This window comes from Vipera berus (assembly GCF_964194415.1).
Source record: "Vipera berus genome assembly, chromosome: 2".
In the NCBI taxonomy this organism is placed as follows: Eukaryota; Metazoa; Chordata; class Lepidosauria; order Squamata; family Viperidae; genus Vipera; species Vipera berus.
The window spans coordinates 82,026,624-82,043,465 of NC_138203.1; the positions used below are offsets into that span (position 1 = coordinate 82,026,624).

General features: G+C 39.5%; 1 protein-coding gene across 2 annotated transcripts in view; it reads right to left on the minus strand.

Moving 5' to 3' along the window:
- LOC308662051 (cyclin-dependent kinase 4 inhibitor B-like) overlaps nt 1-16,174 on the minus strand; it is a 29,332-nt gene extending 13,158 nt beyond the window's left edge. The window contains exons 1-2 of one of the 2 annotated variants that reach the window (XR_014025089.1): nt 15,791-15,991; nt 6,417-6,531 (exon numbers count right to left, since the gene is read on the minus strand). Coding sequence is in view for 1 of the 2 variants with exons in the window: in XM_081317466.1 (XP_081173592.1) it covers nt 15,791-15,964 (174 nt within the window). In the remaining variant the exon portion in view is untranslated. Of the gene's footprint in view, nt 1-6,416; nt 6,532-15,790 lie in introns of those variants that run through there. The other variant, XM_081317466.1, reaches the window with a different exon arrangement.
- Between the last annotated feature and the right edge of the window lie 668 nt (nt 16,175-16,842).

Genomic DNA, 16,842 nt, shown 5'->3' on the forward strand with positions numbered 1-16,842 from the left:
AACTTGGAAAACTTTATTACACATCAACTGAACAACAAAAAAAGAGGAGTAGCTATATATGTTAAAGAGAATGACAGATTTTAAAATGATTTATGCAGATGAAGAAGGAAGAATACTAATGGTAGAAATATTTTTAAATCAAAACCAGATACTTTTGATAGCAATATAAGCACCAAATAACAAACAAGAATTTTATCAAAACCTTCACAGAAAAATAGTAAAACTAGAATATCAAAATATATGCTTAATTGGGGATTTCAATGCAATAGTAGATGGGACATTAGATTATAAAAGCAGTAAATCAGGGAAACAAGGAAGAAAAAAAATTACCTAAGACTTTTTAAAACATGATAGAGGAAATTGGTGTACAAGATATTTGGAGAGAAATGAACCGAGGAAAATCACAATATACATTTTATTCTAATAGTTATAAATCTTGATCTAGAATTGATATGATTTGGATGATGCCTGAATTAAGGGTTAATATGCAGGAAATTGAAATAGAATTAGGTACTTGGGCAGATCATAATCCTTTAAAAATGGTGTGGAAAGGAATGCAGAAAAAATTAAGATGGACTTTAAAAGAGAAAGAATTTATAGAATTAGCAACAAAAGAAATGAAATTTTTCTTCAAAGAAAATAAAAAAGAAGATACAACATTACAAAATGTATGAGATACAGCCAAAACATATTTTTGAGGCGTAGGGATAACATACATGGTGGTGGGGGGGAAAGAGACAACAATGTCAGTTGTTAAGAGAAGAATTTAAAAAATTAGAATTTGAACTACAAATAAACCCACAAAAGAAAATATTAAAAAGACAAATGGAAATAATAAAACATAATTTAATAGAATCAGAAAAACTGACACAGCAAATTAAAAGGGCAAAGCAAAACGTTTTTGAAAATGCAAAAAAACCAGGAAGATGGTTAGCTAATAAACTTAAAAAACAAGGTGAAAAAATTGATAAACAATTTAGTAGATGAAAAAGGCTGTTTGCAATTTAAAAATGAAGCAATAAAAAAGATAATTAAAGAATACTATGAGAAACTGTATGTTAAGGAAGAAACTCCATGGGAGAAAATGACTCAATATAAATAATTTACCCAAAAGTCCAGAAAATTTCAAGACTATGTTAAATGAAAAAATAACAATGATGGAACTGACAGAGGCAATAAAAAGACAACAAAATGAAAAAAACACCTGGACCAAATGGACTTCCGGCAGAGTTTTATAAATGCTTACAAGATACATTAAGTTTACCATTGAAAGATGTATCTAATGAACTTTTATTAGAGGCAAAACTCCCAAACACATAAACAGAAGCAAATGTTACTTTGATACCAAAAGAGGACTCAGATTTGACCCAGATAAAAAAACTATAGACCAATATCACTATTCAATGTGGACTACAAAATCTTCATTTCAATAATAGCTGAGGCTGAAAAGATTTTTGACTGAATTTATACATCCAAACCAAAACAGATTTTTGCCAAAGAGACAAATAAAAAATAATTTGAGAGTAATACTAGACATATTGGAATATTATGAACTCCACCCAGGGAAACAACTGCCATTAGTATTTTTAAATGTCCAAAAGGCATTTGATAATGTTTCTTAGCAATTTATGATTCAACAACTAAAAACAATGGACTTTGGTTAAAACTTTATAAACACGATTCAGACAATATATTAGAAACAAACAGCAAAAGTGATTATAAATGGGGATTATACAGAAAAGTTTGATACACGAAAAGACACAAGACAAGGATGTCCATTATCCCCACTGCTATTTATCTTAACTTTGGAAGTTTTAAATAGAAACATTAGGCAAAATCCAGAAATTAAAAGATTGAAAATAAAAGGTGAAACCAATAAATTGCAAGCATTTGGAGATAATTTGGTATTCATTCTAGAGCAGGATATCAAACTGCTGGCCCGAAGGCCGGATGCATCATGCGGACGCCGCGCCCACCCCATTGCCGGCAATGGCAAAACTGTCCCAATACATTGTGCGACATCACGTGACGTCGCAAGTTTGACATGTCTGTTCTAGAGGAACCTTTAGAGGCGATTCCTAAACTGTTGGACAAGATAGAACTATTTGGAGAGATAGCAGGATTAAAGATAAATAGAGAAAAAACTAAAGTGATAGTTAAAAATCTTACAGATAAACAAAAAAAGCAATTATCAGAAAAAATAGAATTGCAAATAGTCAAAAAGGTCAAATACTTGGGAATATATTTGACAGCAAGATGCTCAACAATAAAAGAAGATAACTATATTAAATTTTTAAATCAAATAAAGCTTGATTTGGAAAAATGGAAGAATCTGCAACTGTCGATGTTAGGAAGAATTGTTATGATGAAAATGAATATATTATCAAAAATTCTATTTTTGTTTCAAACGATACCTATAAAACTGGAGAAAAAATTCTTTGAAGATTTAAACTCTCTAATTCAAAAATTTATCTGGCAAGGAAAGAAAGCTAGAATTAAATTGAAAATGTTACAAGAAGCCAAGGTAAATGGAGGTTTTGGCTTGCATAATATAAATATAATGGGTTTTATATTATCAAGCGTCAGTGCTTGGTTGGCATGTTTTTTTATGGCATGGAAAAAATAAAATACATAAATTCTTCCAAAATCACTATATTAGAAAGGCACTATTATTAACATGGGGAAAAAAATAAAATGTAAAATCTATTTGAAAATTCTAGGATGGCTTTCAATAATGGAAGCATTTGTACATCCAAATCTAGTCAGTCTCAATAAAATATGGACTTATAAAGATATTCTAAATTCTTAAGGGAACTTAAAATCCAGGCAAGAAATGGAAAATCAGGGCATCGATTTAACATGGTGGTCACATTTACAAATGCAAGTGAGATATGACAAAGATATTAAACAGTATAGATTTTATAAAGAGTGGACTATGTTTGACCAGACATTACTAAGTTAATTTAAAAAATGTACAATTTCTTATTAAATCTGAAAATGGAAGATGAACAAGTAAGAGACAATGGTAGTATGGGCAAAGAATTTGGGATATAATCTAGACTTAGAGAAGTGGCAAAGTTTGTGGGAAAGAAACTATAAATTGAAAATGTCAGCTTCATATAAAGAAAACTTATATCAAATGTTCTATAGATGGCACTATAGATGGCCACCAACAAGATTAGCAAAAATGTTTAAAAATATGTCAGAGAAATTTATTTATTATTTATTTATTTATTTATTTATTTATTTATTTATTTATTTATTTATTTATTTATTTATATAATTTTGGAAATGTTAACACAAACCAGGTACTTATTATCATATGTGGTGGACATGTGTTAAAGAAAGTAGATATTGGACAAAAATTCACACTTGGTTAGCAAAAACGTTAGAGAAACACAGACTATAAACCTGAATTTTTTTTACTAAGTATACTAAGTATAATGTCACAAAAACTTGTTAAGCAAAGTACATACCTGATTTTACATGTGATAACAGCAGCAAGAATTATATTTGCACAATATTGGAAGAACAAAGAAATACCACCAGAAAAAGAAATAATTAAAAAAAATACTAGACTGTGCGGAAATTACTTTAAGGTTGAAAGAAAAAGACAAAACAGAATATTTTCAAACTTGGGGCCTATTTTATCAATGGTTAGAAAAAGATTTAGGGTCTATGTCAAAATTGGCTGGATATATACGACATGTGACTTTCGGCCATAGCTCAAAAACCACAACAACAATGTTCAACAGGTTTAAAAAATTTAGCATGTGGAATGAACCCAACGGTGAGAGACTTTCAAGTCAATCTTTGTGACTATAACATGACTTTGTCAAAACTCCAGCTCTTAAAATTTTCTTCAGAGCTCGGTCTTAATGGTGAAGTACCAAGGTTGACCAGAATTTTTCTCAGAACACACATATGGTGTGATAAAATAGGCTGCAATCCATGGAGTTGTATAGTCACAGTCATGAATGGGTCAGTCTCTAAGATTCTACAGGACTCTCTTGTTTTTGAATGAACTAGTACAGCTTCCAAGTACATTTTAGTAAGTACTAACAAATTTACTAGTAATTAGTACTTATTTTACTAATACTGAAATAATTTACTAAGTACTTTTTATTTATTTATTTATTTATTTATTATTTAAATTTATATACCGCCCTATTCCCGTAGGACTTAGGGCAGTTTACAGGGAAAATTAAAATTAAAATACATAGCATACAAAATTAAAATCAGTTAAAACTATAATTAAATTACAATCCCTGAAGTTAAACTAAAACCCAATTAAATTAAATTAAAACCCCTGTTTTAATTTTTTTTTATTATGCAAACTTGCATAAATACAGATGCAAAACAATATCAGCTTTTGTATGCCTCTGAATTGACCTTTGGGCCTAGCTAGTTTGCACATGCTAAGCCATAACGTGATGATTCTTCTGCTGAGTCTAAAGTGTTGTGCTTATTCCATTAGCTGTCTGGTGCTGGCTCAGGAATTCTGGGAGTTGAAGTCCACGAGTCATAAAAGAGCCAAGGTTGCCTACCCCTGCTCTATACCTTGTGACCCTGGTCAGCAGTTTCAGCTTGATGAGATCAAAGCATCCTCACTTCCCAAACAGCCTCCTAATAACTGATTAAAACAGAATGGAATCAGTCTGAAACAATTAACTGCAGGATGATTGAACATTATGGACCACAGTCTACTTCATTGGTTGAGGTGAATAAATGCTTTCTGACTTCCCAGACTGAGGCTGAGTTATCCAGCCAGCCAGCCAGCTTCAGTGCTAAAGGACAACTGGAAATTGGGTTTCCCCTGTTCCTAGCCCAGCACCTTAACATTCATTTTCATTAATTAAAACAGTGTTACAGAAATGCTGTGACTTTTTAATGCCCCGAGATCCAGAAACTCTGGCTCTCTTATGAGGAAACTGAAAACAGTGAGATGGGCAGTATATCCATTTAATTAATAAATACATAAAAATAAACCTAATTTTTAAATTAAGTTAGAGTTACACTGGTGCATCATGCTGAACTCTGACCATCTCTTATTTTATTTATTTTTTTATTTTAATTCCATTTATATCCCGCCCTTCTCCGAAGACTCAGGGCGGCTTACAAGCTTAGCAGTAGCCTTCATTCTATGTATATGCCTGCTTATTAGGGCTTTCACCCCCCCCCCAAGCGGCATTATTACAAAGTCAGCTTAATTGCCCCCAACAATCTGGGTCCTCATTTTACCTACCTCGGAAGGATGGAAGGCTGAGTCAACCTTGAGCCTGGTGGGATGCGAACCTGCACTAATTGCAGGCAGCTGGTGTTACTTAAGGAGGCATTAGCCCACTGCTCCACCAAGGCTCTTGTGGGAATGATAGCTTTTGCAGCTCAACATCACTAGAGTTACATGGAGGGATGCCCTTAGGAACTTGGAAAGCAGAAAATGATCCTGTGCCATATATATATATATATATATATATATATATATATATATATATATATATATATATATATATATATATATATATATATATATATATATATATATATATATATATATATATATATATATATATATATATATATATATATATATATATATATATATATATATATATATATATATATATATATATATACCAATGCAATGCATGCCTACTTAAAAGAAAGGCCTATTGAATCCATTATGATTTATTCCCAGGTAAGAGTGGAAGGACATCAGCCTAGGAATCTTCTGTGCTTCATGTGTGTTCCTAGATTCCCTTAATCCCTGAACTTGGATTATTTTGCATTACAGGTAGTCCTCTAATGACAGCTACAACTGAGCTCAAAACTGCGGTTGCTAAGTGAGACAGTTAAATGATTTTTGCCAGTTTTCACCTTTCTTGCCACAGCTGTTAAGTGAATCACTGCAGTTGTTAAGTTAGTAACTCGGCTGTTAGGTGAATCTGGCTTTCCCCCATTGACCTGGCTTCCCAGAAGGTGGCAAAAGGTGATCACATGACCCCCGGGACACTGCAACCCTTATAAATATGATGCTGCAACAGTCATTTAGTGTGAAATGTAGCCATAAATTACTTTTTCCAGTGCCGTTGTTACTTCGAATGGTCACTAAATGAATGGTTGTTCATCGAGGACTACCTGCATACAGTTGGCTAACCTTCTACTCTCTCTCTCCACTTCGACAAAGGCCAATCCAGACTCAACTGAGTTCACACATTTCACCAAACCAAAAAGTACTGGGTTGGAGTTTGGTAAAGCCTCTTGTTTTAAACCACCATGGAGGTTTGCAAAGCAACTCTTTGCATGTGTGAAACCAGATGTTCTCTTCCGTCCTGATATTCCCCAAGAAGTCCATGAGTAAAAAATATGGCAAGGCTTACCACTTTATCAAATTATGGACAGGCCATTCTGCTGGAAGCCAGGAGACTCTTCTGTGGAGCTGCAAGGAGAATGCAGTTGAAATACACCGCTGATTGTGGGTTCCAGTGGGTATTTGTCAACTGGAGACATTTGCATGACTTCTGAAGTATCCTAGAAGAAGTGGAGTTATGTTGATGAAGGCAGTGGTTATAAAAATAATGATGATGATAACGACAAGGACAAGAACAAGAATTTTATTCTTTGGCTCCTTTGATGAAGACTTGTCCAATTGCAATCTCACAGTATGGAAGCCGCACAAGATGAGATGTAATTTACAGAAACCCATATTGGATCAGCCATTGCCCAGGTCAACAAGAATCACATCAGATGTTGAAGTTCCTAGACATCTGGTGACAAGTAGGCTTCAGAACTCAGAACGGTTGGCCTGGCAGTTGAGGTCAGCAATTGCAGAACTACTGGAAGAAAAGTTGCTTACCCATCAAAATATACAAAGACTGGGGGGAAAACCCAAATAATGATTTGCTATTACAAATCAAGTTCAGTGATAAGAGGATATCTGAAAAAATGTGCCAGTTCTAGAAAGAACAATGATCTGAATAAAAAAGATAATAGAGGATAGTATATCAATGTCAATGTATAATATGAAACAAAGTATTCACAGAAGCAGAATTGGAAGAACTGCAAAGATCTACCCAGGGCAAATAAACCAAAGCCTTATCAAAAATAACTTAGGCTATAGAGGCAAACTAGGGAGAGTCAGTAGTAGAGGAAACCAGCATAGCTATTGAATCATTTTTAATCTGAAACCAGGCCCCTCTATTCTACCTACTTCTCAGAAAAAGCAAAGCCCTCTAATTAACAAGAGGAAATGAAACAAAGAATAACTGAGCATCTAGAACAGCACAAAGACAACAGAATAAGACTGCTTGCATTGAAGCTTGTTCCAAAGAAGCAGCTAGCACAAATATTAAAAGAAGACAATACTGTAATATCAAATATAAGTACCAGCTCGTTGCAAGAAACAAACCAATTTATGTACAGCATGGCTGCAATTACAGTTAATTGTTCTTGCTTAGTAACCAATGAAGTTACAACACACTCTGCAGTTATTTATGATCTATTTTGAAGTTCCAATGGTTGCATCACACACCTCCTGTAGTCACGATTGCATTCTGAGTGGTTAACAACTAGCTTGAATATACAGCTGTTTGCAGCATCCTACCATCACATTACTTCAATATTCTGCATTTTTTGCCAGTTTCTAACATATACTTCAAGTTTCCAGTAAAAAAAAGTCCATTGGGGGAAAACTGACTCATTTAATGAGTGCCGGAGAAAAGGTCATAATAACAACCATGACTAATGATCATAATTCTAGGCTCAATTATAGGTAGTATTCAACTTACAGCCGTTCATTTACTGATTGTTTGAAATTACAATGGCATTGAAAAAAGTGACTGATGACTATATTTCACACAACCACTGCAGCCCCCCCTGTGGTCACATGATCAAAATCTATACGGTTGGCAATTTTCATACATTTATGGCAGTTGCAATATCTAGGGGTCATGCGATGGTCTTTTGCTACCTTGTGACAAGCAAAGACAATGAGGAAGCCAGATTCACTTAACAGCCATGGTACTAACTTTAAACAACTGCAGTGATTCACTTAACAACTGTGGCAAGAAAGGTTGCAAAATGGGATAAAGCCCATTTAATAACTGCCTTGTTTAGCAACGTTTTGCCTTTCTTATCGATTGTTAAGTCTGAGATGTTATTGGCAGGTGGTTGCCTGTCTGAATTCTAACGTCCCAGAGCTCTTAGCTTCTGTATTTTCTATTACTTTGTCTACTTTTAGGGTCCCACCAGTTCCTGCTTGTAAGCAAATGTTATTTCTTGCAGATATTCCAATGCACTGTTGTTGTTGCTGCTTTGTCATCACATTGTTTGTAGTCACATTTGTGAACATCTTGCAGCAATTAACTAGATCCAAGGTGGCAAACCTATGGCACACGTGCCACAGGTGGCACGCAGAGCCCTCTCTGTGAGCACGCACACCGTCGCCCCAGTCCTAGGCCTTCAACTGGGTTTTATAAAACCTTTTTGCTTTAGGCCTCCGTCGCCATGTGCAAAAAAAAAAAGTTTCAATCAATCAATCAGTTTCAACTTCTTGCAGGGGGGGAAAGATCTCACAAAGCTGGAATTGATTGATTGAACTTTTTAGTCCCACCCAGTCTGCTGTTACCACCGCAGCCACGCCTACCCAATGGGCCACGCCCACCCAACACCTGATGATACCTAAGTGGGTTTTGGGTTGCAGTTTGGGCACTTGGTCTCTAAAAAATTCACCATCACTGAACTAGATGGTCCACTGTTTCTTCTGCTGCTGCATTCAGTGTCTGTTGCTGTCTTCTCAGTTCTGGATTTATGAGCATTTGTTATTAAGGCTCGGCCTTGTGCAGCTAGAATTATCTCCTCTATTTCTTAAACTTTCCTGCTCTTAGTCATTGCCATTTCTTGTTGTTGTTTTGCTTGGTTTTTTTCTCTTTCCATTTGCTGCCCATGTAAGAAAGTGCTTTTTCAAAAGGCAACTGGAGTGGGGTTTCCCCCTTCCCCGAGGAGAACAAAAGAAACATCCAAGAAACTTCTGATGTTGGGGGAATAGAAGGATAAGTATTGATAGTTGGGACTGGACGGTGGAGGGATGGAAGGATAAGTGGACGGTAGAGGGATGGAAGGATAAGTTTCTAAGAGGATGGTGGTACTTGGAACAGGTCACACATCCTGCGATAATATCTTTTAACAGCATCAAATAACACCTGCCTATCCCAGGTCCTCGGAAATGGCTCAGTAGGTGGATAAAAATACCAAATCAATCAGTTGAAATATACACATCTGGCCAATAACGACGACCAACCCTAATAATTCATTCTAACTTATTGCTAGCAATTAAATCTGGGTACGTGTATAGATACGAAGCACAGGGCAATTCCGGAAAGGAAAGGCCTTCGAGAGACCCTCCGTCTACTCCTCCTTTAAGTCTACTCCTCCTTTAACTCGGAGCACAGTTCGCTTTAGCCCACAGGGCAGGAGAGAAGGCAGAGGGAATCTGTAAGGTCGGGACGACATGGGAAGGGCCTTCGCGGCCTAGCAGCAGAAGGCGAATGGGCAGCGGTTGGTTGCCTTCGGGTTCGAGCTCCGGGGCTTCGAAAGGACGCACTCGAGGTTTTCTGCCCTCTTTTCTTCCCCTCGAGGTTGCTTGAGGACTGCAAAGAGCCTCTGGCGGCGCTCGCAAGGCCGAACCGGCCTCATCACCCGGAGCGAGGCCGACGGGCGGATTCGGCAGATCGGCTCGGCAGCCCACCTGCTCGACCTCTACGACGAACAAGGCCGAGGCCTTCTTTCGATCCGAATTGAACCCTCTTGGCCAGCTTCGTGACTGGAAAGGCAGCGCCCGAGAAGCGAGAATCGCTTGCGGCTCTTCCTTATGGGCAAGGGGCGTTCAGACGCCCAAAGAGGCCGCGATTGCGGAGTTTCGAATTTCTCTAGCCAGGCCCGACAAATCTAGGATTCCCGGTGCCTCTGGAAAGCAGGGGGAAGGCCGACTGAGCGCCTACCGTAAATCCCCACCCAAGCTGTTGGGAGCAGGGATGGGTATTGGGAGTCCCAACGCTTCCGGAGGGCTCCAGGTTAGGGGAAGCTACGTGCGTAAGCGAAGGTAGGGTGGACTGTCCTCGGCTTGCACGACAACCGAAGCCTCAAGGCGGCCGTCGATTCGTGCCAGGAGACGGCAGGGGCGATCCCGAGAATGGAGGGAAAGGCGCGGCTGGTTTCGTACTGTCAAGGCCGCAGGCAGCCAATGCAAAGCCACTGCTCGTATTTCCCTTCAGAGAAACAAAGTCAAGCCACCGCTCGAATCGGACTGTACCCTGCAGGAATAAAACCCCACCTGAGTATTTTCCGGAAAATCCCCATTCCCACATGGCCCCGTTTGTTCTCCTAAATTTATCCCATGGCTTCCTTCGCCGTCCCTCTCTTCGCTTTATTTTATTTTAAAAAAAATAAGTGTGCTGTTGTTGCTCGTAAAGGCGAAAACGGCGTCCTGATTTGAAAATAGAAGCGAGCACGCCTCGTCTTGTAACGGATCGGCTTGCCGAACTTCCCTTTTCTTTCCTACGGCGTGCGTGCCTCGCCTTTCTCCAAAGACCTGTTGTAAGCTTCATTTTTTTCTTCTTCTGAAAGTGGAATGATGATCGCCACTTCCTTTTCCGAAGTAGCCGACAAGTAGCTGGCTCATCAGCTTTTGCAAATAAATAAACAAACGTGCGCGAGCTTCCTCGTCAGGGGAAAAAATGAGTAGCAGCCATATTAACAAGCAAAAGGCGAGGGCACCGCCGTCGAGCTCACCCGGAGGGAGTTTGAACTCACGAAGACAGCGATGCGTTGCCGATTCCGGGGCGATGGGACGAGCTTAGAAGTAACGGAACATCCGCCGGTGCGTGGAAGAGCACGAGCCAAAATTCAGGAAATAACCACCCACAGAGTGACAAAGGACAGTTGGGAAATTGCTTCATTAGGCTGCATTTTCATAACGCGCACTTAACTGGTTGGGGCTGAATTTTATTTATTTATTTATTTATTTATTTATTTTAATTCCATTTATATCCCGCCCTTCTCCGAAGACTCCGGGCGGCTTACAAGCTTAGCAGTAGCCTTCATTCTATGTATATGCCTGCTTATTAGGGCTTTCACACACACCCCAAGTGGCATTATTACAAAGTCAGCTTATTGCCCCCAACAATCTGGGTCATTTTACCTACTTCGGAAGGATGGAAGGCTGAGTCAACCTTGAGCCTGGTGGGATGCGAACCTGCACTAATTGCAGGCAGCTGGTGTTACTTAAGGAGGCATTAGCCCACTGCTCCACCAACTGTGAACTGTTTTGCAGTTTGCACCAAGTTCTGTGAATGGGACTCCCAGCTCAGGATGACCCCTTGTTGGAAATGCACCTGCTACGTCTTGACCTGGGTTGGCTAACTCGGCCACTGATTCATATTCTTTCATACACTTTCATACGCTTTGGTGTAGTAGTTTAGGTACCAGGCTAGAAACTAGAAGTCTGTGGGTTCTAATCTGTTCTTAGGTGCAAGTCAGCTGGGTGACTTTGGACCAGTCAATTTCTCTCAGCCCTAGGAAGAAGCAATTGCAAATACTTTTGAAATCCTGTCAAGTAAACTGCAACACATATTGACTTGAATGCACCCCCTTCTCCCCACCCCACCCTTGACTTGAGTTGGCTGACTTGGCCACTGACTCAGATATTGGTTGGTGCAGTCCAGTAAATATTGGTTCTGTATATACACAAGACACTAGAATTAACTGAATTGTTATGACACACAGTGAATCAATTGGCTGGATTGCACTGCATGTCTGCTGGGATTTTACCATTGAGTGGCAGAGGGCTTTCTCTGGGGCTGTTGGTCTTTTCAGTCCTACTTGGAAAAGTAAAGAATTGATCCCAGGTTTCTTTCAGTGTGGAACTAACTACAGCTTTCTCCTTTAAAAAAAACACATTCCCACCAATCTATGGTCCCTCTGTCCATCTATGGTCCCTCTCTCCATTAAGATTGGCCGTGGGGCTGACATCTCCCATTGCCAAAAGCATCTGAGATGATCCTCCAGGAACAGGAGACGAACAAGGCAGGCATAGACCCAGTTGGATTAATGGAGCTTTTTGTCCTGCCGCAATTGAGGGAATTTAGCAAGATGGATGTGCAATTGAGCATAGAGTCTATGGTGAGAGATTAGTTCCTAAATATGATTGATAAATTGAGGGTGCTAATTTTGTTATTGACAGGAAATTATTCTCAACAACAAAATGGGAAGTATTCCCCCCCAAAACACATAACTATCCAAAGAGAGGCTACGGTGCCTCCCCCTTAAGACCCTCCCCCCCTAGGACCATATTGAATGTTTATATCTGAGCTGAAGATGAACGTGCACTTCTGCTAGGGTCTTCCCTCCCCCTTCCTTCCCTCACCTTAATGATCTGCCTGCCTCTGCCCAGGAAGATGATGGATGGAAGAGCACCTGCATTCATTCTGATGACGGAGGAAAAGCACATGTCCAGGAAATCTATTCTCACTAAAGGTGGGAGAGGAGAAACTGAAACACTTTTTGTGCCCCAATGGTTTATTTCAATTGATGCCCTCAACTTGGTTACTGAATTACTTATTTATTTCCCACCTTTATTATTTTAATAAATAACTCAAGGTGCAGAAAACAGTACTCCTTCTCTCTTCTATTTTCCCCACAATAATAATCCTCTGAGTAAGGTTGAGGTGTGACCCAGCTGGTTTTCATATCTAAGACGGGACTTGAACTTGAGTCCCCTGGCTTCTAGATTGGGGCCTTAACCAACGTACACAGTGCCTTGAACAATCAAATGGGTTGGGTTTGCATAACTTTGTGTGTGTGTGTTTGTGCATTATCAGCAAAGACACACAAACATGTCACATGTCCACACATATACACACACACACACACAAACATGCAACCCCCAAATAAAAGTTATCACTAAACTTAGTATATTTTGCAAATACATCTGCCAGGCTCTTACCTGGTTAAGAATGCTGTGTGAATCAAGCCAATGAGACTTTAGTATACTGAAATGCTGGATTAGAATCTCAAAGACATGTTCATATTCTCAGAAGCACTTGGGCACATTTTCTTTCTGGACCATGCCTTCAGAATGGAGATTATATACAACTCAGACCTTCATGAGGCCATGGGGGTGGGGGTGGGGTATCTCACTTTTGAATAAGTACTTATATGAAGAATAGCTTTTTTTTTGCTTACTAAAGAAGTTTGTTTTATTTAAAGGAAGAAAAAAATGGTCTGTAAGACAATTAATTAAGGTTTGCCCAAGCTTAGTAGAAACAAAATGTTTTCAGTTAAAATTAAATATTATGCCATTATATATATTTGGAAATATTATTGAAAGCAGAGAATTCTGATTCTCTACTCACTCATTTCAGAGTATGCTCCATTCAGATTAAGGAAATTTGCATTTGAACATAGGAATACAATGCTCTGTTGCAAAAGCAAGAAAAAACTTCCATTGCAATTCAAAGCTTAACATGGCTACCTTTTTTGTTTACTTAAAAGGAAACCAATGATATTAAGTGGCCTTTCCTCACTGCAGTGATAGGTGAGAATTAGTTGGAAACGAGCCTTATTAAATTCTGAAATCTACTTCTAAGTGAGGATGTCCAAGGAGGAGCCATAATACATTTTTAATTTATGTCGACAAAAAATTAATTCATGGTGGGATATTTGGCTGATGGACTGGTGCAACATTCTTGGGCCTGCAATCTTTGGCACCTTTAATGGTTAAAAAATGGTCCACTAAATCCTGCCAAACCCAGTTCTGAGTAAACCTATACAGAACTGTGTTGTTACATAATCAACTTTTTCAAACCATGCATTTCATACAAATAGCTGCACTAGACTGAAAGTACTCGGAAATGTTTAAACATGTCTCTTGATTAACGTATCTTCGTTCCTTCATTGGGAAGGTCCTGCTTCCTGTTGTTTCAATTTAGAGATCATTTTCTTAGAAAAAAAAAGGAAAAAATAGAAAAGAGATCTTGAGACAGATTTAATTTTTTTTTATTTCAAAGGAAGACTTAAGCAGATCAGAATGTCCCAATGCAAAACAGAAAATATTTTTTTAATGTTTAGATTATGTTTTAAAGCTTGTCTGGGGCCCAAAAGGTCCCAGAGAAATTTTCAGTGAATATTAAGAACAACTGCAACTATCATGTTAAGGGTAAAAAAATTAGAGTAAATATCTATTGTAGAATGTGGATTATTGTGCCAAGATTGTGGGATTCTTGAAAACTGTCTCAAGAATAATAAAGTGAGAAGAGACATGACCTTAAGATTAATACAGATATGCACCAAGAAACACTACATAGAATAACCTTTTGCTTCAACTCTTCTCTAATGGGGTCTTGTCATTTAAGCTAGACGACATTTCTCTTCCAGGCCTCCATTAATCCTATTTACATTTTCCAATCTACTTTATTTTATTCTATTTATTCTATCTTGTAAATTTCCAAAATTGTCTTTGCAGAGAAATCTACCTGCCAGCTCACTGGATTACCGAAAGGGCAGATTAAATAGGAGACATCAAAGGCCAAGTGCAATTTTAGCAAACTATTTAAAATAACCATTGTTCAAACATAATTAATCTATAGGTTTTTTTAAAAAAATATAAATTATCTTTGGAAATTTAGAGTAAGACACAGAATCAGGATTTTTCCTTTTTTTAAAAAAAAAGTCTGAGAAGTAGTAGCTGCAAAACAAAAGTTAAAAATACAATATAAGCAGATATGGATTTAATAATGTAGAATAAAATAAAAAGAAAGTTGGCATAGAGAAAGGAAAAAGCATGAGACTAATGTTGCAAGGTTTTTTTTTCCTGGCCCATTGAAAATGGAGCACGAGGGAGGAAATTTCAGAGGGGATCTTTTTTATTAAAAGCATGGACCTTCTAGTGGAAGTTTTGAGCTTCTTTCACATTTGTGTAATTGGCCCCCTTTATTTTGCATCTTTGCAAAAATATACATAGTTGCTTTAAGATAGGGAGAAGATCCTAGAACTATTATCGGGTGATAACCAGCAACAAAGAGAGTGAAGTCAGCTTGCTTTAAATATGGAAAGGCCTACTCATCTTAAGAACAGCAACAGTAGGGGAGGCCTCTGAAAGCCACATGGGGAAATATTGCACCGAAAGTGTTTATTACACCCCCCTACACACACACACACACACAATCTCTAAATTAGTAAATTCATATTAATAAGGTTGTGGTTTTTGTGCAATAATTTGCAAAATCCAGTTTGCAGTATTTGCTTAAATTTACAGTGTTTTTTTTTACCAAATCTGTGTGCAGTATGTGTTTGTATTTCAGAACTCATTTCAATGAAACCACTTGGGAAAAAAAGCCCAACCATAAGGATAAGGTAATATATAATATACCGGTATATAATATATATAATATAATATAATATATATAAGGAAATATATAATATATAACCTTCTGAAACCCAGTCGGTAACAAGCACTCTTTCGAGTGAGCGACTATATGCCTACCTATGTATGCATATGTATTGCATGTGTATGTGCGTATGACAAATGCTGTATATGTATGACACATACATAAAAAGGAGAGAGGGGGGTGGATTGGCCCCGAAAGTGAAATCTCTTAAAAGGGGAAAAGAAGTAGAACGAATTCCCTTTGAAAAGGGAAAGGAAGAGAATAGGAATTGGGAAATGCGCACTTACTCGGAAACGGCGCGCCTCCCCGAAGGCAGGAGCAGAGGAAAGCTAGCCGCGTTTCTTTACCTGTCGAGGGCGGGAGGCCGGGCTCCGCCGGTGCTTCACCACCAGCCTCAGAGTGTGGGGCAGGGGTCTACTCCTCACCACCTCCCTGATCACTTTCATCAGGCAACGCTTCAGGAATCGAGGCAACCTCTTGCCCCCGACGCCTCGGACCCGACACTTGACCCGTCCGCCCATGCTTGTAGTCCACGCGAGGTCTCGGGCTGCTGCTGGTGTGTGTATGTGTGTGTGTGTGGGGGGGGCTGGCTTTTATGCCCTGCTGCAGATGCTCGTCACGGCATCCGGAGCGAGGGGAGGGAGAGGAGGGACCCGTTCTCGGAGCTCCTCCAGAATCTCGCAGTGACAGGTTTAGGGCCTCGGGCACCGGGCCAAAAAAAAGGTCCTGAACCCGCGAGTGGCGGAGCAGAGTCGGCTTTGCTTTCGTCCCCTCTTCCTCCTCCTCGTTATTAAAAAGATACCAAAAAAAGGGGAAAAAAAGAGGATCGATGCGCGCCTGCGGAGGCCCGGGGATGCGGAGGCAGGATCCGCCTCTCGCCCGCCGCCCCTCTTCGCCTTCTCCAACTGGAGGAGGAGGAGGAGGAGGAGGAGGGACGGGGATCGCTTTGCACGTTTTCAAAAGTGGCTTCGGGCCTCCTTCGGACCTCCTCCTCCTCCTCCTCCTCCACCTCCTCCTCTCCTCCTCCTTTTGTTCTTCTCCCACCCCTTCGCGCACTGCCTTTTTGGCTAAGGGAGAGGGGGCGGGGGGGGCGGGGGGAAGAACCAGGTCAGCCAAGGCTCGTTTGAATCAGCAAACCCATCTCAGCCGCCCCGCGCCGATCGCCGCCTCGCTCGCTTCCTTTCAACGGTCCAATCGCAGGGGAGGGGCGGAGCTAGAATGCAGCATAGCGGTCCGCGCGCGCCAAACAAAAGTGTCGGCAATTGCTGTTGGGCGGTCGGCTCGGTTTTGTTTTCTTTTAATTCGCAAGCTGTCGTTTCCGTATTTCGGGACTCTCTCCCGAGCCGGCCTTTGCCCGACATGCCTGGAGTGGACAGCAAGCAACCACGGGAGTCTTAAG